The sequence below is a fragment of the Brachyistius frenatus genome, unplaced genomic scaffold (genome assembly GCF_029030835.1).
Source record: "Brachyistius frenatus isolate BFR_SWC_R1_liver_20210118 unplaced genomic scaffold, ASM2903083v1 Contig_6, whole genome shotgun sequence".
Classification (NCBI taxonomy): domain Eukaryota; kingdom Metazoa; phylum Chordata; class Actinopteri; family Embiotocidae; genus Brachyistius; species Brachyistius frenatus.
In genome coordinates, this window is record NW_027210605.1 from 3,673,655 (window position 1) to 3,701,586 (window position 27,932).

The following is a 27,932-nucleotide window of genomic DNA, read 5'->3' on the forward strand; positions in this document are numbered from 1 at the left end:
CAAACATTAGCTCAGGAGTGCACATCAGTAGGATGTCAGGACTTCCTGCCACGAGGGTGAACCACCACAAATAAATAATCAACCTGCAGAAAACACTGATAAATGTCAGGGATACGTGTTGTTTATTGGATTAACCGCTACAATGTAAACTGATGGCAAGTGTTCTGAATTATAGAGCTTGTTGCTCACTGTTTTCATTGACTGATTACTTACTTGCCAGTTAGAAGCTTCATATGGCTGAATTGTGTGTCAAATGTCTCTTGGAATTTTTTTTTTTTTAAATTTTTTTTTATACAGATGTAAAAGTGTAACATATTTAATGTGATTGAACCAGAATACTTTCTGTATCTCCATTGTATGTTTTCATGATTACAAAAATGAGTCCATGTAAATAAATACCCATAAAAACACATTACATCCATCTTTAACTGGTCATTTATTGCTTCTCTCCTGACATCGCAACAAGTCTCTTTCCCCTCCCCACAACCCAGTCTCCTGCTCGTTACACAGTTCAGTCGGAAGTTTCTCTACTTCTCTTAGTGTGGAAATAATGATCGTCACCCCCTCCAAATATTAACACTGATTCACAGACCCTACAATACAATGGACAGTCAAGTTAGTTCATAATACACAGATGAAAGTGGTGATGTATCGTCTCTTTATGATTCCTTTTTTTTTTTCTTTTTCTTTTTTTTTTACAAATGGAAGTTATTTTTGTACAGTTAATTCAGAGATGACAGTTGGCAGGATACAATGGCCAAAGGCAATGTCACATGTATGTGAACACAGTCCAACACACACTCCTTCTTACAGACACATGCGCACGCACACACACACGTACCAACACATGTACGTGCATCTAGACACAAACACACTCAGACCATGGCATATCCAAAGCAGATATGAGGTCTTTCATTTCAAAAGTTTTGCCAGTATCTTTTAAGTTTCTGCTCATTCACAACTAAACGGTATGATGGCTTGGGACAGATGAGGCTGTTGAAACCGTAACACAAAGGTGCGGAATAGGGAGGATATTGCAACTACACCAGACACGTCACACTTCACAGAACGAGACAGGACGGGACAGCACAAAGGCAGGGGGGAGGGGGGAAGAGAGGGGAGAGCCAGCGAGGTAGAGTCAGAAAACAGAGCGGAGGGTACATCAGCCTGTGATGACTGTATGGGTGCAGGTGTGTTTTTAAGTTCTTCTCCAATCTAATCTTTGGTCCATTTGTCAAGGGATTTTTCATAGCTTTAAAACTCTGACTAATCTGAATTTTTCTGACCAGGCCAGTATAGTGTGTGTGTGTGTGTGTGTGTGTGTTTTGTGTATGTGTTTGCTGATGTCAAAGATGACCTTGGCTGCGGGTCCTGTAGAGCTCAGCTCATCAGATGACACTCTCAAAAAGTAGCGTGCTCTTGGTTCCTGCAGGGGGCAGCAGTTTGGCCTCGCTCTCTGGGGCCAGGTACTCCAGGTGATGTCTGCCCCAAACCGGGGTGGTTAGGTGTTGCCACCGCTACAGAAACAAACAAGAACACGATCGGCTGTTTATTAGACAGACACTTCATCTTTCTCTAAAGAGCCTTTGCTAATGAGTAACGGTAACCAAATAACGGGTAGGAGAGGGAGGGCAATATCCAAGGAGAGACATTCCTACTGATTTATCAACAATTACAAACAAAGCCACGCACAGGAGAATACATATGAACACACATGCCTGCACCCCGGTGTACTGACCTCCCGCAAAGATCCTTTGCAGCGCAGGAGTTTGTAGAGAACAGTGAGAGGGATACAGAGCATAGAGGACAGGGCCAGCGCCCAGCCAAGTGCTTCACCCCACAAGGGGTATGTGTACACTGTGTTGTACTTCAAGGGCTTGTAGTTCACCACGTGGAACAGGAACACTCCCTATGCACACACAGAATTATCAGCAGTTTGCAAATGACAGGTAAAGCTTACTTAAAAACACCCAGAGTCGCACATACCACGCAGACAAAAGGTGTGATGTAGGACCAGCACCACTTCATGTAGGGTAGGGGCTGATATCCGATCATACGAGCCACGTCGTCCATGAAACGGTCTGCGCCTGACGGGGGTGAGATAAGGATGCTGAGTCAATGCACTGAATTGCACAGTTTTGTATTGTTTGTTACTCTAAATGTGTGGTATTGTCTTACCATAGACCCATGCAATCACCACGCACTCCCAGAAGGCCTGCCACAGCAGAGTGATGCCACTGGCAGAGTAGTAGTCAAACAGCTGGAAGACATACATCCCTCCCTGACAGACACAGTGAGAGCGTCAACGTCAACACCATCCCGTTAATACTTTATGTGTGACCGGTTTCCACCCTCATCTCTGCTGTTTAGCTTTTCCTCCCAGTTCAACTCTGAGATGGTTTACTGTTAGAGCATTTAATATCAAATCCTACTACTTTAAACTAACAAATATTTGAATCCCTTTGGTTATAGTCAGCCTACAAAGTTGTGGTGTTGTGATCTAAAAATAACTGCTGCCCACCTAATTCTGAAAAAATGATGTCAAAAACTGAAATTCCTCAGTGTACCTCTGTGACCATGGACATGTCAATGAGGAAGCAGATGATGCAGCAGATGGCAGCCACCACCTCTCGTCGCAGGGAGCCCACGGCAGATTTAGGGGGCAGCATGTCCATGATTCCTGTTATCAAACCCTCTACCCCCACAAACTGGAAAAGAGAGAGCAGAGAGAGAACAATATAGCGGGAAAGGTGAATGAGAGTTCAAGAGACAAGGGGGCACAAAGGTCGAGGGGGTGAACATACATGGGTGTTGGACACAAATATTAGCATAGTCATATTATAACATCGATGTGTATACTCTATGACCAAACGAAAATATCTAAGAAATCAGTATAGAAACCGAAAAATCGAAATAAATGGTTAAGAGTTACACATAGATTTAGTTCAGTACAGGGTTGACTGCTGGATCAACCCCACAATGATTCAATAACCTTCCCTCTCAAACAATAAGTGTTTGTCGCAACAGTATATCGGCCTGACATGTAACTGAGACTTTGCCGGTGAGCATGGCGGCCAAAACCCCTCCTCAGTCCCCCCATGAAAGGATGTTTATGTGTTTCTGTGCAGAAACATATTTCTGCCTTCAGAATGAGTTGAGAGGATAACAGCTGCCCAGATATTTTTACATCATTTCATAGAAATGGTAGCATATTCATAGGCAATGTGGCTGTTGAGGAAAAAAAAAAAGAAAGATGGATGGATGGATGGATGGCGAAGAAATGAGAGAGGGAATGAATGGATTAGAGAGCAGACAGACGCTCTCTGTGTGAATCAGACAGAAGCTCATTGACAAATCCCTGGGCTGTAAAACAATGCATGTAGGCACGGGCTCAAACAGACACACAACAAACAGGCTGTTAAGAAATGCAATGCTAAAACTGGAAGTAATGTGTTTGTACTGTGTGTGTCTCCCTTGTGTGAGAGGAAATGAGACAGAAAAAGAGAAAGGAATGTAGATTAGCTGTGTATTTTACAAAAGTGTGCTACACATTCAAAATGACACGGAAATCTAGAGCTAAATTTTGTGCTTTCAGTATTACCTGACTGTCCAGGCCCAGTATAAGCAACATAAAGAAGAAAAGTGCTGCCCAGAGCGGCGCCAGAGGCATCAGAGTCACGGCCTTGGGGTAGGCTATAAAGGCCAGGCCCGGACCTGCACATTAAGCAATAGAGTCAGAAGTATCAGGAGGCACATGCCGCTCGCTGTCAATACTTAGCTCATTACACTGGATTTTAGTTGGGGAACTGTATTCTTACCGCTCTCGGCTACTTTACTGATGTCCACTCCTTGCTCTGCAGCCATGAAACCCAGCACAGAGAACACGACAAAGCCTGCAAAGAAACTCGTCCCACTGTTAATGAGAGCCAGCACAAACGCATCCCTGCAGAGAAAATACAGAGAGACACACAGACGAATAGACAAAGAGGGGAAACAGAACCGAGAGAAAGACATTGTGAGACAAAGATGCATTAGATATGTTGCAACATGAGGCTCATGTAACATACTCAAGGCAAACATCGGCATAGAGATGATGGGCCTGGATGGTAAATAGGGGATCGATAGCAATTTGTCTGAAAGCTGCTGTTGTCTGTGTAGTTGGCAGGTAGCGATCAGCCAATAGGAAGTCTGTCTGGAAAAAAGAATGAAAGAAAAACTCCTTTCGAAAACATTGCTACGTATATGCAGTATATTAGTAATACTGTATGAATAAATCCATCAATAATGTTGGAGATTAAATACTTGTTTAAGTATGAATTCAACAAAATCCCTGTTGTCTTACTACATAGATAGGATTGACCTCCTGTTTATGTTGACAAGACAAGTCTACTTGGCAACACTATCCAAGAACCTTGTCTGATATGAAGAATGTATAAACAACAGTTGCATAACGATGGTTATTATAACACCGTTTCACAGCTGCATTCAATAGCAACCTCCACTCAGTCAACTGTAAACAGGCACTATCAGTCTGAAGCAATACTCAAGAGGAATTGGTATAGATGGAAATAATCAAAGCAAGAAAGAGTTAGTGTTAAGAAAGCAGTCTCTACTACGACCATAATCATTCAAGAAGAATATAATTCTATGATCATACTCGCAGCCCTTTGAGCCTGTAATTCTCATCTCACACCAGGTAACAAAGCTGGTGACGGTTAAACTAGTCAATCTAAATACAACTGACTCCAACTACTTGATCATTGGCGATTATTAATTTTCATTGGCATTTACTAAATTTCAATCATCTAACTATAACTACCTTATTTCAGAAACTTTATATGTTGGTTGTTGTATCGACAGCGGAAATATCACAAATAGAGAGGATAAAAAAAAAAATCATATATAAACTCTGAGTACTTTGAGAAGTAATAAATTGTAAACAGTCGGGATTAAAAAAACAAAAAACAAAACTAGAAGTAGTTAGCCGGTCAAACAATAGGGAAAGTGATTGGTCATTAGTGAGGCTCATTTACAACTTGTTCGCTCTTCTCTCTGGCTGCTGATTGGTCGACTGAATAGATTGCTGCCCTCCCATACACACTTATGGTCTGTCTGAACTGCATGTTGGACAGTCGAATTCCTTTTGAACCCCCTCCTTCCACTCTCATCAAATTTTAATCAGGCATTTCTCTGTCACAAATCAAGAGTAATTTTAACAGACTAACAATCTGACAGGTCCCCGTTTCTACTCACTGATTGGCCAGGTGTGTCGAGGTGAGAAAACAGGGAGGATATCAACTTCCTCCTAAAATTTAGTTTTTAATTATTTGTATAAACAAGATGTAACCCCATGAATGCCTCAGAGGAAGAACTATCTGAGAATGTGGGCCGTTAACCCATTTGTCATTGGATCAAGCCAACAAAGACATAATATTTCTGGAGAGACTGGAGCTCAGTTAAAAGAGCCACAGCCACAAGATAACTCACTAAAAATATTAGTGACTCTACTTAAGGAAGGGTGTAAAACTTTGCCAAAATAGTTGCTAGATTTACCACTAGGTGGGTCTCGTAAGCTTGCAAAACTAGACCCACCTCGTAGGCAAATGAAGGCTGCTAATGTGTCAACTTTAATGGCTATTTGTCAAGTGGTTTAAGATATTTAGATATTTCTCTCTGGACCAACAGATGGACAGACTGATACTGTGAGCTAACATACTAAGCTAACATGGCTAAAAATAAAAAGCCAGAAATCAAGATATGCGACTTTAAAGCAAGTGATCTGACCCATAACCTGAGCCCTAAATATTCTGTACATTAACATCTAAGTACAGTTGATACAAAGATCTTGCCATATATTTCCTGGCCTGCTCCAGTGTGTATGAGAAACAGAGCTGACATACCTCAGGATGTGAACACATCTTTCAACTTCCAATTAAGGTCAAGGGAGAGAAAATGTCAGATGGCAGGATATTCATGAGGCACCTCCTATTATGGGTATTGCAAATATGCGAGATTTACCAAAAGAAAATCCTTCTTACTGTGAGAGATCTAAATACTTCATAAGTTTCCCAACAGGTTTAAATATCTGTCTGTTTATGCTCAACACATGGAAGCTCATCAACCAGCAGCAAAAACAACTGTCCTTGAAACAGACAACTAAGGTCTGCACTCCAGTCTTCAACAACTGACTTTTTATTGTACCAGTTCTTTTCTACAGCCTTTCAAAATACAAAAAGAATTTGCTTGAAAATGAAATTGAGCTGTTACATATTTATGAGATCAGGATTCCTTCCTAGCATCCTATTAATTTCTATTTTGATGAGGGATGGAAAATACTTTAAATGAGAGGAGTCTGCTCGGAAGTCTCTGGACCTTCGATCGCAGTTCCTGTGAGCACATGAAGTGCATTTAAGTCTCACGGCTAATTTTGTGTCCAGAGAACAGCACAGGCCTTAAAATAAGGTATTCAAAGTTCAGTATGTTTCTTTAAGGAGAAAAGAAACTCATCTTTGTACTTCATGTGATCGTTGGAAAGGGCAGACTTAGGTTGCGCTTCTTCTGTGAATGTGTGTAGTGAAGCCTATTTGTCATGGACATATATGTTTTTTTTCTGGTTTATTAGATGCTGCTTGAGTCCACAGTCACATGCAACAGTATGCAGAGTCAGGCTGGGACTTTGTGTTGATGTTGGCCTCCTTCCAGCGACAGCGGTGTCTAATTTTATGTTGTGTGTACAAACTCACTGGTAACAGTTGTTATGGAAGCGGTTGTAGCTGCCCAGCGCAGTCAGGGCACCAAGTCCGATGGCGTAGGAGAAAAAAATCTGAGTGCCGGCATCAATCCACACCTATTATAGAGAGAAATGTGTGAGTCATGTTTTACAAACTTTTGACCTATGTCTCTTAAATACTGATGTACAAATCTGTCCTATTTCCTCGTCACTAAGCTGCAGCCGAAAAATATGACGCCCAAAGGCAAGCTAATGCAAAAGTTAAAACCTGTGCTTCTCCAAGTTTGGACCAGTCTGGTTTTAGGTAGTAAACAATGCCATCCAATGCTCCAGGCAGAGTAACTCCGTGGGCCAGAAGCACAACCAGAACCAGGTAGGGGAACAGAGCTGTGAAGTACACAACCTACAGAGATGAAAAAAAGAGAGCAGTGAAGTATATTTCAAGATACTGTTCGACCAATTTGTAGCATATACTTTGGCTGGGGTTGTGAAGTTTGAGTGCTATGTATTAACTTGCATTAAGTGAAAGTAGAAAATTCCACAGTAAACACTTAAACCCCTCACATTACATAGAAGTAAGTACATAAAAAGATGTGGTTATATGATGAATTAACAGGCTAGCTGGAAAGTTTTAGTGCTTATCAACATGGTTCATCAGCTATGGTCAAAATGTAATTGTACCCAAGTATGTTTTTATCACTTTGATTAAGCAATTACCTGCTTTGCAAATACTCAAGTCATAAGTAGAAGCCCATTAGGTCCTTCCTGTAGTAGATGTGTAATGGGGCCTGTCATGTAACTTGGAAGAAAAGGTAGCCTGTAAATGGAAAGCCAGACAATTTGTAAACCTCCTGCAATAGCAGGGGTTTTTGGCAGACCTTTTGAGAAGGTAGTCTTTGTCAAGTTGTGCTGAGAAAGCCACCCCCTGCTACCTAGTAAAAGCATCAAGTCCCAGCTAAATCAGTGTGGTAAGAGCAAAGTAGTGAGAAAGCACATATTTGCCTTGATCTAGGGTGAACATGGGCAGAAAAGCCCCTTTCCAGCTTTCAAACATCTACATGGTGGAAAGTTACTAATCGGCTTACAGCTGGCTGGCTCAAGCTCTTTCATTATTTTTCCCTCGCTCTATGAGCTTTGGCCACTCTGGAGACACGAGTGTGCAAACACAGACATCGCCACATGCTAAAAAATAAGGATGTGTAGTGTTCATTATGCCAATGACTCAGAGCACACAGATATAAAAGAATGAGGAGTGGGCATGTGTTTTTTTTCCGCTGCTAAATAGAATTTCATCTGAACAATGTGTAGGTGCAATTTAACATATTAAAGATCTAGGGATCAGTGGAAGATTATAACCTGACTGAAAACAACTACAGAAATGAGCAGAAATTCAAATAAGCATATGTGCTTATATTTGTGTTATATGGGTTTCAGTCTAGACACTGATCCTCTCGCTATACTAAAGCTGATTTTGGATCAAAGGGCAAAACGCTGCAATTATTTAAACCTTCACATGAAGCCATGCAAATATTAGTCTGCACTCCATGAACCCAGACAGTGACAAGTAACGTTTTGTGCACAGTATAGCATGAAGTTATAAATATCATAAACCCCAACCGTGACATTATGTATTAAGAATTGTACAGGCAAGCAATACTTTACCTTGCCAGTAGATTTAACTCCTTTCCACATGCAGAAGTAAACGATGATCCAAGTGACTATGAGACACAGCACCATCTCATAGCTTATTTCACCAGGCTCATGCAGCCCTCCAGACAGGCGAAGCACTTTACGTCTAGAAGGAGGAACAGAGAAGTGTGGTTATTAGAAACAAAAAACTGATTATTTAAAAAAAAAAAAAAAAAAAAAATGCATATTCAAAAACAAAGTAAATACCATCGACACTATCATTGTTACTTGAACTAAGTTTTGCTAGTCAAATTAGGCTTTTATAGAGCTCATAAATACCAGAAGATTTAAATATAAGATAAAGTTTGTAACTGACAAAAACACCACAACATCAGAATGATAAAAATAAAGGTCAGTGTGACTGGAAAAACTGGGTACACAGCCACCACACAACACATTGTTAAAACCACTAAAATTGAATTTAGCGGAAAATTAGTGTATTAAAGTTTTTAGGACTTAGAATTTAGATAATAAAATGTATTTGAAAGCTTGCCGACACTGCTAAATTCAGAGGTTTAACATACTCCCAGAACTCGATGACTGGGGAGCGCATGCCCTCAGCCTCGATGCAGCTGCTGTTGAGGAGGAGCTGGGCTGAGGACAGGTTCAGCGGAGACGAGGAGGAGAGGAGGTTAGAGGGGGTGGCAGCAGATGACGGCAGGGCAGGCTGGGCACCGCTGCGGTTATGGCAGGTGCGTCGGAAGTCCTGTGTACAGTTGGGGGTGTTCCAGGGGTGTCCGCAGGTGGCCCAAGGCAGCGGGTTAGTGAAAGAGTGGAAGAGAAAGTAGAGGCCCCACACCAGGATCATGATGTAGTAGGTGTTACAGAAGAACACTATCACCATTGAGGCCAGGCCGAGACCTGACAAGAGAGCGAGAGGTGTGTGGGGAAGTAACTTGCAAACTTAAAAGTGAAAGTAAATATCTACTTAAGAGAACACACACTAACACACACAGAGATGGGTACCTTTAAAGAGGGGTGCGATGTTCCAGGCAGAGACCCCTCCCTGCTTCATGAACTGGCCCAGTGCAATCTCCAGGAAGAAGACTGGGATGCCTCCGATGAAGACTATCAGCAAGTAAGGGATCAGGAAAACCCCTGCAACACCCAACACACATATTCACCACATTATATTTGAAGTATCAGGCAGGTAGAAACACTGGGAGGAAGTGATTGGCCAATACAGAAAATTAAAGTACCGGCATGGTTACGTTAAATATAAGAATGTACTGTTTACTCTGATTTTATATTTCATGATATGAATGGATATATGCATTAGATATATGACTTTCATTTTGTTTTTAATACATACCACTTTGTCTATTACTCTTTACATACGTACATAAACATGAACAATTAAAGGAAAGATGCGGAGAGAGATACAGCAGTAGAAACAGATGTGCAAATTCAGAGAAAATTATCCATGCTAATCATCAACATCTTCAAGCGTTCAGATAATCATATCATTAACATTAGATTAAGCTGTTCATACTATTCATACAATGACTTGTGTGGGTTTTGTATTGTTGTTGCTGAACTATTTGAATCGGGCTCTTCAAATATGTGCGGCTCTTTAAGGTCAAGTTATGGTAGTAAAATTTGAAGAGACAGAAAATCTGTCGTATCAGACAGTGTTTAAAATGTTGAAGGACACAAGCTGCACAGACACCAACGTGCTCTCTTCGTAATCAAGCCCTTGACACAACAACGACAATTCAAGTAGGAGGAAGAAATAAAGGGCAAAAGAGGCAAAAAGCTTGGGAGGAGGAAAGATAAGGGACGCATTGAAAGTCTATGTGGGAGACAACCACATTGCCATCCATTCCACAAGTGTTTGGACATTTTTGGCAAGTACACTCTTGTCCTTGAACTTGGAAAAAACGTCGTCGGCAGCAGACAGATAAAGGATTATCAAATGGAAAAGGGAAGAAGACGATAAGACTCAAGCAGGAATTATTAATGCTGATAGAGACATCTAGGACTTCTTTAATTTTGATTAGCATTAGTTGACCCTGTGCATTTGGCTTATGCTTAGTGTTTTCTATAAATAATCTCCTTTTGGATTCTCATATTGCAGCAGGAGCTTACTTTGATCAGTAGAAAAAGAGACACAAAGAGGCAGCATGAGACATTCAACTCACTAGATCCACTTGCAACGATTTGGTATGAATAATAATGTAACTCAGTGATGCCACCACAGTGCGCAGATGGGAGGGGGTCACATGACCAGCTATGACGCAGAGCAGAAAGAGGCTCAGAAGAAAGGAGGGAAAGATGGATAGATTACAGGAGAGGCAGAAAAACTGGGACAATGCTGGGGTAGACGAGGTTCAACAAATAACAAAAATGTCACGCCAAGATCTTGACCTGGTTAGCTCTGCAACGGTGCTACCGCTTGACAATTTGTGCCTCATTCAGTTCATCATTCTTTATGTCATTCTCTGAGAGCAGAGGGCTTGTAGCCATATAAGGAAACATTCGTGAGCATGAGGCTAAGAGCAAAAGGGGTGGGAGAGAGAGAGAGAGAGAGAGAAAGAAAGAAAGAAAGAGAGAAAGAAAGAGGGGCAGATGCAATAAGAGGAGTGAATGGAGTGACTGGAGAAAATGCTTTTGCTGAAATACCCCAACATATTGGCCAAATTATCAAGGAATGGCATCCTTAATAGGCTTAAGTAAATCCTCTATAATCATAACTGGATCAGACACATCAGGTCCATCAGCCGGGTTACAAATAAATGAATGAGATTTGCAGATCTAATTCTAATTCCACGTTTTTACAGCACATTCGCCTTTTACTGTCTCCGGTGGAGTGTGTCCTTGTTTCGGTAACAAGCAGGTCTTACTAAAATCCACAGCTCTTATCTGATACTGTTGTTGTGTTACAAGGTGCAACCCGGGTTGGTCACAGGTGTAAAAGGAAGTACTGTACGGATGTGACTGTGCTCATGCTGAGAGGACGAAAGAACGGGCACAGTCACAGGACGGTTATTGTGTGACATATCCATATGCCTCCTTATCAGGAAAAGGGTGGGAGAGAGCACCTTTGTGTGCCTCATGAGTTCTGGGCAGGAGCACAGGGGGGGTGGATTGTGTGAGGCAGGCCATTGTTATATGATACCAGAAGGTGGGTATCAGAGCCACTGGTCACAAGACACACACACACACACACACACACACACACACACACACACACACACACACACACACACACACACACACACACACACACACACACACACACACACACACACACACACACACACACACACGAGTCAGAGGGAGGGTTGGACTAGAAACACACACAAACAGTTACACACTCAGAGTTTCATTCAAACCAAATACCTCATAAAAAAACTGAAAAGTGGGTAGGGCAGAGATAAGCAAAGTCTCAAGGCCAAAAGCAGCAGTCAGGTCAGTTTACTATTGGATAAATTGGCATTGATGAAAAAGGACAGGACTTAAAACAGCTCCAATACCGTCATATGCCACGAGAGCAAAAGGGGAACTAGGTAATGTGAACGAAGTCCATTTGTTAAGTAGCAGGCGGATAGAATAAATAAAGTGTAATCACATGGGGAGGCACAGCTTTGGAGCTACGTGTTCACAGCCACGCAGCAACTGCAGCCAGTGCTTTGTCTACCATTTACATCTATTAGAGTATCATGTCTCACCATGCTGCCTTTCACTGCTGTCTCTCGATCTGAGTATATTTAAACTGTTATGTATAATGACTTCAGTAAAACAATAAAATATTTTTTGGGAAACCTTCAATTACACAACTCTTAAACTAGATAAACTTTCCCCTGAACATTTTTTTCAACTTTTATTTTTTGAAAATGCATACTTTATTTCACAGTCTAAATGATAAGTATATTAATCGATAAGTCGATGAACAGAAAACTAATTGCGAACGATTTTGATAATCTATAAATAGCTTTGTGGTTTTTTTTTAATGGAAAAAAAAATAAAATCCAAAAATTCTCTGATTGCAGTTTCTTAAATGTGAATATTTTCTGGTTCCTTTACAGACCAAACAGCTAATCAATTAATTGAGAGAATAATCTACAGGTAATGGATAATGTAAATAATAATAATTATTATTGTATTCTAATACAAAGGGTTGCTCTAAAAAAAAAAGTTAATTTTGATTTATGTATGATATTTCATTTGTTCTAAGAGTACTGAAGAAGTCAACATTTGTTTTAAATTTATTTTAACACAATCATCCCCCTTTAACTTAGTAGACTAGTTTAGAACTTAAGGCCCTTTGTGGATAGTGGACTTCCTGACCAACAGACCCAACAGCTGCAATTGGCACATGACACACAAAAAGGTGAAATCATCTTCACTGCAATTTTGCAAGCTTGCCAAATTTTTGCTGTGGCAGAAAAACCACCAGGTGACCCACAGGGCTGTTATCTAAGCCCGCTTTTGTTTACCCTACACAGCCATCACAGGATCTACCAACACAGGAATTTGAATCTTTATGTTTGCAGATAACACCACGGTTATTGCCCAGATTTCAAGCAGTGATGACGGACCACACTGGGAGGAAATCAAGGACCTAGCAGAGTGGTACACTGAGAGTTTGAATGATGTGTATCTATGCACAAAAAAACTGTAAGGCCCTATTACTACTATTACTGTAATACTCCCTTACGTTTGCATGCGTATGTACATTTCAAAATCAGTGTTGAATATCAATCAGGCTGTATCTTTTTCTAAAATGGGGTAAAGGCATTTTTAGTGAAACTTGTTATATGTTCATTGCAACTGTGTCCATACAACACAGAACCACAGAGTGCTCTTCAAGCTCACCTCCTCCGTTCTTGTAGCAGAGGTAAGGGAACCGCCACACGTTCCCCAAACCAACAGCAAAACCCACGCAGGACATGATGAAATCCATTTGTCTGGTCCAGGTTTCTCGCTCCACCACTGGCACTGCCAGAGCCCCATTTCCAGTCCCGGCTGCAGCCCCGTCCTGAGTCTGCGGTGGACCAGCCCCTCCGCCCTCACCACACCCTGGACCTGCTCCAGGTACGGGCACCAGGGGGCGAGCTGACCCCCCGCCTTCCTCCTCAGACAGGGTCCCTGCCTCCAACTGGGGGACGCTGATTTCACCTGGTCAGAAAAAGAGGAGTCATACGAGACAGAAAAATAGTCAGAAAGGAAATCAGTGTGTCAAAATATCACAAAAACAGCAATATGATAACACCACTCAGTTCTCAAGTACACATGTAGAACGTCACATCACACGTCAGCACTGGAGACTGATGAAACACAGTCTGTTGGACCAGACTTGTGCTGAATGGAGAGCGAGACTGTAGGCTTTTCATTCATTACAATAAATAGTCCTTACAACCTAAGCCAGATCTTCAGTAAGCGTTAACAGGACTGAAATACATCCCATCATATACATTCACTGGATTTTTTGTGTGTTTTTTTTTGTGTTAACTGCCCACATCCTGTTGCAGTTATATTGTCATCCCTGAGCCCTCCCCCGATGTTCCTCCTGTCTGTCTCTGTCTCACAGACACAATGATTAGTGTGCTGCGGTGCAACACAGCAGAGAGCTCAAGGTATACATCGAGCTCCTTTGTTGCTTACAAAGCTTTCATTTTCTCTATTTCTGAATGCACGGCAGACTCTCAAGCACAAATATACGCAACACGTCCAGTTGTTAGTGCCATTCAATGATCGTTGTGTCAGCCGCTCTGTGCTGGATGCAAAGTGAGGCAGATGAATCCAGATCAGAGCAGTCTGAGGGGGTGTGTGAACAGAGGAGAGGAACAGAGTGGGGATGGTAAAGGATGGAAGCATGAGGAGCAACTTAATAGGAGGATACCGGTGGTTTAAGATCATTTTTGTGAGCAATAGCTCCACATGCTTGATGAATATTTATGACTCGAGTACAACTTCTATTGTTCTTGAATATAAATATCAGGGATATAAATACTTACATATGCTGAAGGCAGACTGATGAATGTATAATTGAATGAGGATGACCTTATGATACGTATGACATGAAACCTGACAGTGATTTTCTGTATTCACCAGGAGTGACACCTGTTCAGCAGCTTCCAAATGACTTTAGGTTGTTCAGACTCACTTCTGGTGCTAAGTTTATAGTGCATGCATGATGTAATGATGAATGTAGACTGAGGTAGGTTAAGTGCAACTGGTGTGGGGCAGCATTTACCCCCAATGAATAATCTTAAAGCAGTGGCAGAGGCAGGGAGGCTGCAGTTCACCAGCATGTGCTTATGTTTGAGCTGGTGGTTCAATCAAATGGTAAATAAATAAAAAAAAAGGTCAATATTAAGCAGTGGAGGTCATACTCACCTTGGTTGTTCTCTTCCAACTCAGGTGACATGCTGCTGGGTAGCGGACTATTATATTTATTTTCTAAAAAAGCAAGCTGGCTGTTTGTATTTAGCCACGGGGGCAGCCGAAGTTGTATGAACGCCTGGCTAAGAAGGCACCCGGCGGACACTGAGAGGCAGACGGAGAGATGTAGCCACAATATGCAGTGCTCCGGTTGTCTTTTTTTTTGGTGGATTATCTGAGTTTGTTAATTTTCCTTCCTGAAATGAAATAAATCGCAGTTTTTGTGATTATCACACGTTGGAACCCCTCAGCTCAGCCAAGAGATGGAAAATATTCACAAAGCGCCGCGGTCAGATCAGCCGTTAACAGAGGAGATTCAAAAGCAGTCGACGAAGCACTTGAAGGTAAGCCTGAAGAATCTCATGGAGAACAGTTAAATGAAAGTGATACTGCGCCTTCGGTTAAAGATTGTTGTTGTTGGTTCGACAGCCCAGTCAGAAGCCCGTGAACCTGTACGGGGATGCGGCGGTTCGACGGACGGAGAATGCGATCCGTTCCACGGTCCGTTAGCTGTGACGGACGTTCCCTCCGCCTCCTCCCGCTGCCGGCGGACGTGATTGGCTGACGCGAGGCCAGTGCGGCGTGCACAGCATCAGCAGCACCGCTTCGTCAAAAATGAAAGGAGTCACAAGGATGGGTTTAAAACGCTGCGTACGTTCTTGACCTGGAATCACGCAAATAACCGCGGATGGATGCCCGAAACGTCGGCTGATTGGGTCCGATTTGCGCCGCTTATTTTGTCAATATTTCGAGGTGACGTGGGCTGTTTTGTCATCCACGCGTGCGAGTACGTGTGGATTACTGAACGGTAGTGTCGGGCCCAGGCACAGGGGCCCACATTGTCAAAGGGATCAAAACCTCTGTCTCCGGGAACTGTTAACATGTCCTCATGGAAAGTTACATGACTGGAGACACAAAACATTTAAAAATACCGATTGAATGACAAAATAGCCAGAAGAACCACAAATGGTTTGTGAAAGAGACATATACTATAATGACTAAAGAGAGACAAAAAAAAACACGAAATGGTGTCAGTTAATTAATAAAGATGACACACAAAATGACTGCAAAACACTACATCTTTGTTGTCAAAAAAGACACAAAACAACCAGCAATGTGCAGTTTATAGTTGTGCATCTATGTGAGCCATCTAAAGAAATGGGCGGGGCCTATTCCATGTCTTTGTCCACAGGCCAATTGTCTCATCATCCACCAATGAGTACAGAGCGCGCTAGGGGCCCCTAAACAATTTTTTTTTTTTTTTTTACTAAAGTTTTCTTACATTACAATTGTTTTTTTGTTTTTTTTTAAAGATTTTTAATCTTGCTATTCTTCTTCATTAATCTCCCCACCTGCAGTAGGTCTCTCAGAGATGTACTGGAACTAGAAATTGATGTACCCACTCATTAGTAAATAGATTCTAAATGACCTGTATGAAACTGTATCTACTAGTAACTTTAAACTAAATATCAATACTTTACAGAAGCTACAAACTATTAGCATCCTCTAAAATGTAACCGTATGGAAATGTAAAAAAAAAAAAAAGAGATGTCTTTCGATGCAACATTAAAAAGCTGCATGCACATTATTATTTAGTCATGACAGTTAAATTGATTAAACTTCCTTTGACTTTCAGCAATAAATCATAAATCTTTACATTAATTTATGTAACATTTTAGATGCAGGACTAACTCAAATGGACTGTCCGATAAATGTGGTGCGGCTATAAATGAAAGAGTCTGAATACTTACTTCAAGTGAGATTTCACTGGAGTCTTTGACAGAATTATGTGGTTGTGAGGTTACAGCCGGTGCCTGCTGGTTATAGAGTTTGTCCATCCAGAATGTCCAAGTGTCCTCACTTACATGTCAGGTACACATAAGCACACTAATATAGAATATTAGTGGCTTATCCACAGGAACTAACAGCTCACTTGTACAGCAGCTGTACATTTCTGAAAAGGCTCATATTTAAGTCACAAGTAAAAAAAAATTGTAGTGCTGAACTTGATGCTGGGCGACATCTAGGGGTCATTGTATATATCAACAGATTCAAGCATGACCAATCACACAACACCACTAATAAAACATTGCTTTATATATATTTTATATCATATAATAAAACGCAATAAAATTCAGAAACATATTCAGTGCAACATCAAGCTTGTTATAAATATGCATTACTTTAACTTAAATCACCAAGTGGTGGTAATAAATAACACTCAAATAAATAGTCACAGACAATAAATATGTTTGACTTGTGAGGATGACAAACACAAAAGTTGGAACTCCAAAGATCTACGCTTGAATTACACCTGAAGGACTGGCCTCGCACAACCAGTGTGAAAAGTGATCCTTTTGTCTATCTGCAATAGGTATATTAAACTCTCATTAAATAATACTTCATGATAAAAGCTCCGGAACTCTGGAAATAAAACTGAAGAACAGAACAATCATACAAAGTCTCATAAAATTTTCCCTCAGGAACACATTCATATATGAATAGTGATATGGTTTGTAACAAAAGGCTTTCACTCCAGAACAATAAATAACATTGACCTGCAACAGGGGCAGATGTCCAGTAAACCTAGATGGAAAAGGGAGGTAAGCAGGTTTATCTCTTACACATGACTACATCTTTCCCAACTCAATTCATTATGTCCGTATATAATCTGCTACTCTAAATCAGCAATATTGTTTTAAGGTGCGACTTCCCAGAGAATGACAAATTACTCTGTTAGATATGTGTATTTGTAATTGATGTATTAAAAATGAACAGTCTCTTCCCCCATACTTTCATTTTATATTAAAAGTGATAATAAAATTCACCAAACTTGCAAGACGGATTTACTGAAAGGAGAAGATATGTGATGCTATTTTGTGCAATTTTCCTTTTGACGAGAACATCTGACATTGTGGAAAGGTCCATCATGCTTCACTGGGTTCATAGATGCAAGACTGACTAATTCTTAAAGTTATGGTTGCTTTGTCTTGTCATTAAAAAAAAATCCCAGCTATAGATCCTGGTGGAGGTCACTGTGTGAGAGGGATTGGTAATGGTCCTCTATGCCCGATTTAGCTCGATGCCTTTGAGCAACTAGTCTCTGGTAGCGGGCCTGCTGCTGGTGATCTGGGTCCACGTTTACCCAGCTGTTGGCCACCCACTTCACCCCACGCCTGACTGGGCAGTCACCATGCAGGGAATACTCGTCCAGCTCGCCCATCCAACCTGAGGAAGCCGGGGGAGCAGATGAACAGTATTAAAGATATAAAAAGCTTAAAGCTACGACAGCTACGTTTTTCTTTTCTATGAAAATCAAAAGATTTAGTTTTGTTTAAGCTAATGGAGAAGTGCCCCTATCGTGAAACCAAGTAACATGCTTGCAATGTAGCTGCAAATCACCGGGATTAAAATGTATCATACTGGCCATCATACATACGCTGTTGCCTTATTAAGTTACTTTAATATGCAATAAGGTGTTTTGATTGTTGAAATGAGTTATCCCTAGTCATATGACAGACCGACAGCGTCATTTTTGAAAATCATCCAGTCACCTGGTATTGTGACAGAGTGTCACAGTCTCCTTGAACACAATCATATTATCATTTCAGGCAAAGAAAAATGCGTGGAAGGAGACAAAAATGTAATCCGAGATCCCACAACGACTGGAGAAGGAAAGTCAAGGGCAAAAAAAGTGAGAGCCGAACACTTCAATTTAAGTATGTGCTCCACTCCAGGTTTTCAGCAGATCATATGACTGTCAGCTGATATCGGCAAAACTGGCTCTTGTCTCAGAAATTCTGAAACAGATCATCTTCTCACAAGATTTATGTAATTTAGGTCAATGATACATATAACAGAAGTTAAATCTGATAAGTTTTCATCTCTGTAACCATCTATAGAGAAGTTGGCATTAAAAACGTACACTTGCATGTCTGCGTCTCCCTGGATTCAGGCCTAAAGTCTACTGACACGGAGCTGATGTACAGTGCTGCCAACAATAGATGAACTCAAATCAAGATACTAAACAGCTCACTTGGTACCTTGTGCAGATGATATAATTCAGATTTTCCATTCATACCTTGACCATCGGAAAGATGGTTGTACCAGAGGAGAGCTGTCCCAGCAGTAGGTTTCATTCTCAGATTCCCTCTGCTACATGTCTCCTGAGTGTCTGTAAAATCCACTCCATCCTGAAACAGTGCCTAAAACACACAAGACTGTAAACAGCTTGTGTCTAAGCTTGTGTTGTTTTTTTTCTTAAGTAACTGATTACTCGTCGTAGGTCATCGTATGTGTGCATTATCAGAAGCAGAAAGGTCATATAATTGTCATCTCACAGTGGGAAAAGAAGAGAGGCTTTGCTGGTTCAAGGCTGTCGATTGTGAGAGCACATTTACCTGCTCCTCATAGGTACGATTGTCTGCCACGGGAAAGGTGGTTTCACCACCTTCATCTACTGAGCTGAGGTAGAACGACACTGTAAGATACCTGGGATAGAACGAGAGGGAGCAACAAATACAGACAATTGTGAAAAATGTCTCCCCGTAACCAAAAGGGACACTAATTTGTTTAATGCACAAACACTTTGACTAACCCCCAAAAGCAATGACAACTTCAATACAATTATATAATTTAAACATTGACGACAAATAAATTAGTGCCTAAAACCGATCGTGCCACAACTCGCTATTAAAAACAAAAAGCTCCCGTTTAAATATTGCATCATCCATTATAAATGTTTGTAATCACTCAAAGTGATAACGACTGAGCTAAGCCGATTTGGAGATAATTAAGGTTGTCCTGGCTGTATAATTAAAGCACTTCTAAAATATCAAAACTTCACAGAAAATACACATACCTGCAGGAGACCTCTGTGAGAGCAGACGTGTTTCCTGCCAGACGCGTGTGTGCACAGGTAGTCTCTGAGCGGGACAGGCTGCTGTCATGGTGGGCATTACTGAAGTCTCCGTTCTCATAGCGAATTACCTGCAGCGGTTCACTCAGTTCAACCAATGCAGAGGGCAGACGTGTCAGACCGATCACTCTGAGAAAAAGAAAGGAGAACGTTTCAGTTACAGTTGTGTGGGTCACGAGGGGCACGGCAAAGACTGTGCGTAGGTAGTGACCTGTTTCTGAGCGTGCGCAGCACGTGGTGAGATCCTGGACATTGATAAAGCCACGTATGCTTGCTCCTCTGTTTGAACTGACCGTGGAGCTTCCCACTGCGCTGTTGTCCTGGACGTTGGGACATATCATAAACACGCCTGAAGTCCCCCAAAGATAGCATCCCTGCCAGACACACAAACCGAAGTAGACAAATTATTAAACCGGTCCGTCAGTTATGCAGTATCATGATTCCAACGGAGTTTGATTTTCACTTGAATTATTGTACAGTGAACAGCAGGCTACAACAGCCTCCCTCCTCTCCGTTTTCCTCCATTTCTTCCCTCTTTGTCCAACCGCGTGCTGTTACTCTCAGCTGAATGATTGTCTGGCTCCCATCAGTTCCCCCGGGAGGCCGCGCCCCAGCCGCAACAATAACTCTGGGGAGCCAGTGAAGAGGTGGCTGGGGAGGGGGCGGTGGGCTCACCAGAGAGTGTGGAGGAGGGAGTTGGGGGATACAGGGTATCCGGGGGAAAATTAAGGAAAGGGGTTGGAGAATAATCAGTTTTTAATGAGATAGGACGAGGCACATCCGGACCGGGACGTGTACAACGCCTGACACAATGGCGTCAGGTCAAAACGGTGTCACTCCTCTTCCTGCCTTGCCACTCACAAAGACTTGCACGCAATCACAGCCACCCGTCAGCCATTTACTGCACTGTCACTGCAGAAAACACACACACACACACACACACACACACACACACACACACACACACACACACACACACACACACACACACACACACACACACACACACACACACACACAATAGGAGACTAATGTAGTATATCTACCAGTTACACATTTGAATCCGACGTTTTCATCTTGAACCATTCAGTTAAGAAGGTGTAAGTGTGTTGGAAGCAGAGAAACCAGAGGACATATTTCATGTAGTCTAAAAAACAAAAGTAAAATCAGTGCCTGCATTTGTTCTGGAAACTTTTCTAACTCCTTCGGCATTTTCAAATTTGCTTCCTAAAGAGCCCGATCACATTTCTGAAAGAATAATGGTACCTTTTTTCATTTTTCATGGTTAAAAGATGAAATTATTGCACATTCAGTTTCTACTGTGCCTTATAAATTCCTTTAGTTAGGAGCCTTAACTTGAAGTTCTTTCCTAAATGAAATAACTCAGAACATTCACAAATGTCCTGACACACATGAACCACAGGAGCACAGACCTGTTGGGCACGCTTCCAGACCAGTCAGTATCTGCCTCAGGTTGTCTGGGCTCAACCAAGTTCCATCCCGAGAGCGTGAATGACTCACAATCTAAAGGAGAGACCACAATGTTTTTTCTCCTTTCAACAAAAAGCATATGATGTTCAGACAATTCATTGTATTTTTCATTGCTTGAAATGGATTTTCTGGAAATCTACTTTCCTCCTGCAGCTATATGGAATATAGATGCACGATGTTTCTCTCTTGTTACCTCCTGCTTCTGAAGCAGCCCATCTTGGTTCAAGTCCAACAGACTGAAGACCTCGTCTGTGCTGAGAGAAAGCAATGGCGGGTTTGACTGCTCTTGTCCCTGGCTTGGTGCTGTCGCCTGGCTGTCCATCAGACCCTTGAGCTGAGCCAGCTGCACCACCACACGGCACTCCTCTTCTGTCAGGAAGCCAGGGATCTCTGACAAGGAAAAAGACAACAGTGGCCAATGTAAGGACATGGTACAGCCTTTGGCATGTGTGGCTAAATGCTGTGTGAAATGCGGACACCTTTTTTTCAAATACCTAAATCACAGAGTCTTCAATTTCCCCATTAGAAATACAATCTTACGACACCTTAACTCAGTCACAGGTTGTTCAAATCACAAATTATCTCGAAGAGCCAAGTGAGGATCAAGGATACAATTGTATGATCTATCAAAGAGATCGGCTTAGAGATTAGGTACGTAAAAACATGCAAAGTGTGATTGAGATTCAGAGTTTGTTCATAGATTGACTACAGTTCATAATGACTCACACATTACACATGACTGTTAGCAGTAAAGCCACCGAGAGATAAAAAAAAAGCAAATAAACTGGAACTCTGTCTGTTCATTTGGATATTGATAATTACTGATGCCTCTTCTATCACTTAAATGTATTTTTTTTTTTTTTTTATTATTTCTAGTGTGAAAGTTTCACGCTCACAACCTCTTTGTTGCACACCTGAACTGGTGAGTGACTGATTTCTGTTAACAGTGCCGGCTTGATCTGTCAGACGACTAAGGTGATTATTTAGATAGCCTGACAAAACCTATCAGGGAAAGTTTGAGACCGTCTGATCAACGCATTCCAATAAAGGCTAAAGTAATTTCAATAAAATCCTTTTCAGCACTTCATATTTTCATAAGTTCCGAGAATAAAAAAATAATTTTCATGTTGTATTGCTCCAGACTGCAGGAATAAAGAGTTAAATATAGGTTCTAATATTACATTACAATTAACTGTGTCAAAAGGAAGCTAAAGCAAATGTAATGTAATAATACCTGTATTTGTTGATGCTTTGTAGGTGTTTAACACAGCAACACTTAGTGACAGTGTATATAGACTGTGTATATAATGAGTACAAGCTATTCCCCTCGGTCACAGTTAGTCATTAGTGTTACATCCTATCCCATAGGCAGTTTTAACGAGTGACAATACTGGGCTTCTACCGGAGGGGTTAGGCAGTGCATGCTTCTGGGAGTCAATAACTGCTCATTTCAATCAGCACAAAGTAGTAACCCAATCACAATTTGGTGCACTCATTCACATTTACACTGACTATACTTACTGGTGATGTTGCACCAAAACATCCCACATAAAACAGTCCTTCATCCTTTATTTGAAACTCTATTTTTGGAATCTGTTTTGTTTTTCAATAGGTCTACTCACGTTCCCTAAAAAATGAGTTACACCAGCAAAAAGCCCAAAGATGTATTGTCTTAGATGCATTCAATGAACACAGATACAGTGTGAGGGCACAAACTACTGTTTCATAATTTCCTCCTGTTTTCTTCCAGAAATCCAAACAGCAATCCCTCCTAATAAAAGGCTTCCAGCAGGTTGGCTGCTTGTACAGTAGAGGCCTTGTTTGTCACCCGTGTCTTTTACACTGTACCCTTAGTTAATTCCTATTGTCCAGTCAAGCCTCATTAATCTGGATAACTGATATGAATGAAGGGGCACTGAGCCTTCCTCTTCTCCCTCCCACCGATGTCTCTCTTTCTCCCCCGGAAAGGAAGTGACCTGCTTGTCTGAACAAGAATCAGGCCATGGCTACACAGCAGGACAACACCAATTTTGTTCGTATCCTATGTGCATGTTCACACACATACAAATGCATACACAGTGTGCACTTCTACATATGCAAGTGTCTGAATACAGGTTTCACACGTTCTGTCACTTTAAGAGACTTTTTGATGAACTTCTCTTGAAGGTTTATGGTTCAGTAATGACCTCAACCCATGGGCACTTTGTCTCTTTACTTTGACTGGAATCTTCACTTTCTTCTGAGCTATAAGTATTCATAACAAATCGAATCTTAGGAGGAGAACAGGATAAAAAACATTTGCAAAAAGCAAAGAGGTCAGGGCGGGACAGGGTAATTAAGTGTGGGTTGGAAGAAAATGTGGGTTGGAAAGGTTTCACTTGTCAAGAGTCTCATTATATAAGAACCACCATCTTCCTCAATTCAAGCTGTAGGCACAAAAATATTAAAAAATATTTGTTACTAATTGTGCACTCTGTCAAATACACCTAAACTCCCTCATGAATAGAAGTGGATCCACAACTCTCTTAACACTTTAACATGTACCCCACCCCTTCTGCCTACTGTTCTCTACACCTCCCCATAGCCCTTCCTATGCAAATCTGTTTCCGCCCACTATAAATACACCTATTCTGCTGTCCTCCCCTCTACTTTCACACAGACACCATTATTTACTCAAGAGACAAACTTCAGGATTTCTCCTGCTTTCTGACCTCTGTCCCAGGATAACTGCAGTGCTCTGTCCTCATTTTATATCCACAATGTCCTTCCATTCAGCCTCCCTACTATTCCTCCTTCTGCTTGCTGGGCCAAGCAGCCCATTAGCGCTGAGTCCTGGTAGAGTAAGGGGAGGACTGGAGGGACGAGTGAGGGCAGAGGGTAGGGTTCGATCTGGAGTAAAGAACAAAGGCAGTGACAGAACAAGTGAAACTGGATTTGGAGATACTCTGGTTTCTAAAGCAGGAATTGCAGCAGGAGAGGATGGTGAGGTGTGGGGAGACCCTGGTACGGCGATGACTAACTTTAGGTCCACACATTCTATCAGTGAAGGGGGACTTTGGGAACCCCGCAGCTCCTCTCACTGTGTCCCTATCCCGTCGGGCATGGCCTTGTGCCAAAACATTGGCTACAACACCATGAGGATGCCCAACCTGCTGGGCCACGAGACTCCAGCTGAGGCTGTACAACAGAGTGCCAGCTGGTTGCCACTACTTGCCAGAGAGTGTCACCCTGGTGCCCGCATCTTCCTCTGCTCTCTCTTCACTCCCATCTGCCTTGACAGGTAAGACTACACAAAATGTTTTTTATATGGTCAATTCATATAGTTTATATTTCAAGAAATCTGACTTTTTGTAGGAATTGTGATTTTCAAAAGCCATTTTCTGTCAAGTTTTGTGTGCTCTCCACCACTACGTTACTGATTCAAATCCTTTCATCTATTCATTGCTGCTCATGTCCCTTCTCCATCTCTTCTTTATCAGGTTTATTTCACCCTGCAGGAGTTTGTGTGAATCTGTACGGGACAGCTGCGCACCAATCATGAGTTGCTATGGTTACCCCTGGCCCGAAATTCTGCGGTGTGACCAGTATCCCGCAAACCATCTCATGTGTATCTCCTCCGTCACCAACACCACTGTTCACACAGCAGGGCGAGGAGGTGAAAAACTGAACAAGCAGAAACACATGCTTGAGTTGACCTCATTCAACAAATGATTCAATTAGTGGTTTGACTATTTCAGTGCCTCAGGCAAGCTGTCGGGACTGTGAGCTGGAGGAGACATCATCTTCAAAAGATACACTGGAGACATTTTGTCGGAGTGATTTTGGTGAGTACCAGGATTGTTCTACCTATAATCCTTCTCAGCACTTATTCTTGTTTAAAATAGTTAGACATGAGTGCATTGTTTTATAGAGAGATGTCATCATTCAGGCTTTGTGTTTACCTTCTGTCTTCCCAGTTGTGAAACTACGTCTGGCAAGGCTCAAATATAGTCCAGTCAGTCTATCTCAGTTCTCATTGACTGCTAAACTGCACGTTCTGAAGTATGGATCTTTGTTAGGTGGGCAAATCCGCCACCGCATTCAGCTGTGGCTGGAGAGGGATGCCACCTGTGTAAGGAACATGACGCGGCAACACCCACAAGGCGGCACCTTCATAATAACAGGCGCAGTGCAGGGGGAGCGCCTGGTGGTCAACAAGGCTTACGCCTGGCAAAGACAAGACAAGGACCTGATGGCAGCTGCACGCAAATGGAAACACCACCGATGCAGGAACTAGGATTATGTGTTCAGTTAGAATATCCAAAATAACTGAATTGTGAAAGAAGCATCATGCAGCTATGGTTAGCGGATAGTATGTAGAATGTAACCATAAGCCTACAACTGTAAATAATTCATGTAGTATAGAAAAAAAAAAATCATGTCCAAACAAGTTGTTATGGAAGAAAAATATATCGCCAGCTGGTTTACAAAGGATCATCAATCACCAACAATGTGTCTTTCAGGCAGTGGCGGTCAAAGACATAAAAGATGTCTAATAGAATATGTACATATCTGTGAATTTTAAGTTAATATTGCTGCAATACTGCATGTACGGCTTTGAGAGTGATTAAACTGTGTTCTAAATCTGAATGAAATGCAATTTATACACAAACAGCAGCTCATACCACAAAAACTAACAAAAAAAACTCGAGCGTACTTACCAAACAGCAGAGGTTTCAGACTGAGCGTCTTCATCTCGTGGGTTCTGTCGGGCACAAGGGACACTTGCTGAATGTGTCCAACCTGCAGACGGAAGGAGACGTTTCCAATGCATGAATATGGCTATAGGCACCTCTGTCACATTAAATTAAATATATCACCTTAGGGTGGGCTTTTGCAATTATAAATCACTTTTAGAGTATAAGGCAACATTTTGTTAAAGGCTTTTCACAGCAAAAACGTCCTGACTGAATGTACCGATACTTACTACTTACTGGTACTTATCATGCACTATGATACTGAAATCACGCCCGTTTCTCACCCGGATCCCTTCAATGCGGGGAAGACTGAAACTGTGGCTGTAGTCCTCCACCTGCAGCTCTCCGGAAGATGCGGCGGGATCGGGCGAAGGGCTTCCGCCGTCGCCGACAGGTGACGAGGAACCCCCGTTCCCACTGACCAGATCCCCGGGGCCGTTGTTGTAGTGCACGTACAGCAGCAGGGCGATGACATTCAGGATGTACACGTGAAAGAAGACCATGACCACGACGAAATACGCCCGGGAGCAGACGTTGCTTCTCTGGATGTGCAGCCGGGTGGAGCGAAAAGGGAAAGGCGGAATTGACGGCATGTCGTCGGATTCTTCCCGCTCCAGTAAATCTTCATGAACGTCTTCCATTTTTTTTGTTGTTGTTGTTGTTGCGCAAAACCAATAGCAATGAAAAAATAATCAAGGGATATAGAGATTTACTGTGTCACGTGGCTGCAAAAACTCAAATCAGACAAGGCCCGTCTGACAACGTTACTTTGCTGCTAAGATGTCAGCAAACCTCGCTGGCTCGCTACGGAGCAAACCCGACTCCAAACCTTTGGCCGTTTCGATAAAAAGCGACGCTGACGTCTCTGCTGCTTTCACCCGAGCAGACGGGGCAACTTCGAGCGACAGTGCAGGTGTGCCGACGGTCGTATTCTGTGATAAATAAATGTGTCATCATTTACTCGAGTCCTTTAATCCCGCGTTAGCTAACTGATGCGCTGCCCCTGACAACCTGCCTAACAACAAGACGGACAAGCTAACGAGTCACGACCGAAGAAGCAGCCGCTTCGGGGGCCGCGGTAAACCACTAGCGCCCTCTAATGGCCAACGCCCGATACACATTTTTGTATTAATGTTATGTTATTGTGGACTTTTCTCTAATCTTTGCGGTTTTGTGAATTATGTCATGATTTTTTTTTTTTTTTACCTTATCAAGCCTCACGAAGTTATTTAAAAAAAAAAAAAAAGACTATCTGAGAAGATTAAATGGGAAATATATTTGATGCAGCCACCCATAGACATCTAGGTTCTCAGCTTTTGTTTGAGAACCACCGGTTTACTCTTTTTGGCATTTTATAAGCTTATATTGTGCTTTTCCGTAAAATCTTCATTGGTAGTAATAGCTGTCAAGCAACTGTCTTGGAATATATATATATATATAAAAAAGATAACATCCCCTCTGAAATGTAGACTTTTAGATGTAGGCTACAACTTTAGTTTTCAAATTATGTGTGCCAAGTATTATATAGGCCGAGTTGTCCGCAAAGAATGGGAATTATCAGAGATTTGAACTTGGCCAAATTCAAAGCAGTCAAAATATCCTGATTTGAAAAAAATTCTTAAAGGCCACATAATATTGATTATCCATATAATTAAACATAGTCTCAGAAAGCTCTACTTGTTTTTTTTTCAACTGTTTTACTCTTTGGGTAAGAAAAATAATTTACGGACTTTTATTCCTTGTTGAGAATTTATGGTGATATCAGAACACATTAAATAAATCTTCATTATTTAAAGTATAGTTTCCAATAGAATGTTTACTGTATCTTGAGTTATATGGCATAACATCGTTTAATGTATTATAAAGTGGTTACCAGTACTTGTTTCTATTTGTTTTCAAATGCATTTGCATAGGACACATGCAACAGAGATGCAGTGTGTGGTTTCAGGTTGATGGAGAGCCCTGCTGTGTTTTTGTTGAT

The 27,932-nt window shown here is 41.7% G+C and overlaps 3 protein-coding genes across 3 annotated transcripts; 1 reads left to right on the forward strand and 2 right to left on the reverse strand.

The window, feature by feature from the left end:
- Positions 1-419: 419 nt before the first annotated feature.
- LOC138637112 (sodium- and chloride-dependent creatine transporter 1) lies at positions 420-15,349 on the reverse strand. The gene is made up of 14 exons (XM_069725596.1): positions 14,762-15,349; positions 13,238-13,540; positions 9,386-9,517; positions 8,944-9,280; positions 8,393-8,525; positions 6,999-7,133; positions 6,744-6,847; positions 3,819-3,943; positions 3,602-3,714; positions 2,568-2,708; positions 2,179-2,281; positions 1,987-2,087; positions 1,739-1,909; positions 420-1,517 (listed from the first exon to the last, which is right to left on the reverse strand). Exons 1-14 carry the CDS (start codon positions 14,790-14,792, stop codon positions 1,389-1,391), a joined length of 2,058 nt encoding a protein of 685 aa, XP_069581697.1. The 5' UTR covers positions 14,793-15,349; the 3' UTR covers positions 420-1,388.
- A 1,534-nt stretch (positions 15,350-16,883) lies between these two features.
- LOC138637177 (transmembrane prolyl 4-hydroxylase-like) lies at positions 16,884-26,989 on the reverse strand. Its single transcript, XM_069725688.1, has 9 exons — positions 26,236-26,989; positions 25,916-25,997; positions 21,409-21,605; positions 21,158-21,248; positions 19,936-20,098; positions 19,668-19,853; positions 19,207-19,297; positions 18,888-19,011; positions 16,884-18,034 (listed from the first exon to the last, which is right to left on the reverse strand). The coding sequence occupies exons 1-9, from the start codon at positions 26,590-26,592 to the stop codon at positions 17,820-17,822; spliced, it is 1,506 nt and encodes a 501-aa protein (XP_069581789.1). The 5' UTR covers positions 26,593-26,989; the 3' UTR covers positions 16,884-17,819.
- LOC138637197 (secreted frizzled-related protein 2) lies at positions 23,937-25,491 on the forward strand. The gene is made up of 4 exons (XM_069725712.1): positions 23,937-24,495; positions 24,695-24,870; positions 24,953-25,039; positions 25,172-25,491. The coding sequence occupies exons 1-4, from the start codon at positions 23,975-23,977 to the stop codon at positions 25,489-25,491; spliced, it is 1,104 nt and encodes a 367-aa protein (XP_069581813.1). The 5' UTR covers positions 23,937-23,974.
- Positions 26,990-27,932: the final 943 nt, after the last annotated feature.

What these genes read in the sequence shown, in the direction of transcription:
- LOC138637197 (XM_069725712.1), top strand. Translation starts at nt 23,975, where the DNA reads ATGTCCTTCCATTCAGCCTCCCTACTATTCCTCCTTCTGCTTGCTGGG. An exon ending in ACTCCCATCTGCCTTGACAG is followed by an intron (nt 24,496 to 24,694) that starts GTAAGACTACAC and finishes CTTCTTTATCAG; the next exon opens with GTTTATTTCACCCTGCAGGA. An exon ending in TCACACAGCAGGGCGAGGAG is followed by an intron (nt 24,871 to 24,952) that starts GTGAAAAACTGA and finishes TGACTATTTCAG; the next exon opens with TGCCTCAGGCAAGCTGTCGG.
- LOC138637112 (XM_069725596.1), bottom strand. Translation starts at nt 14,792, where the DNA reads ATGTCACCTGAGTTGGAAGAGAACAACCAAG. An exon ending in CTGCTACAAGAACGGAGGAG is followed by an intron (nt 9,518 to 13,237) that starts GTGAGCTTGAAG and finishes TGGGTGTTGCAG; the next exon opens with GGGTTTTCCTGATCCCTTAC. An exon ending in CCAAACTTGGAGAAGCACAG is followed by an intron (nt 6,848 to 6,998) that starts GTTTTAACTTTT and finishes TCTCTATAATAG; the next exon opens with GTGTGGATTGATGCCGGCAC.
- LOC138637177 (XM_069725688.1), bottom strand. Translation starts at nt 26,592, where the DNA reads ATGGAAGACGTTCATGAAGATTTACTGGAGCGGGAAGAATCCGACGAC. An exon ending in TCTGAAACCTCTGCTGTTTG is followed by an intron (nt 21,606 to 25,915) that starts GTAAGTACGCTC and finishes TTTCCTTGTCAG; the next exon opens with AGATCCCTGGCTTCCTGACA. An exon ending in TCTGGAAGCGTGCCCAACAG is followed by an intron (nt 20,099 to 21,157) that starts GTCTGTGCTCCT and finishes TGTGTCTGGCAG; the next exon opens with GGATGCTATCTTTGGGGGAC.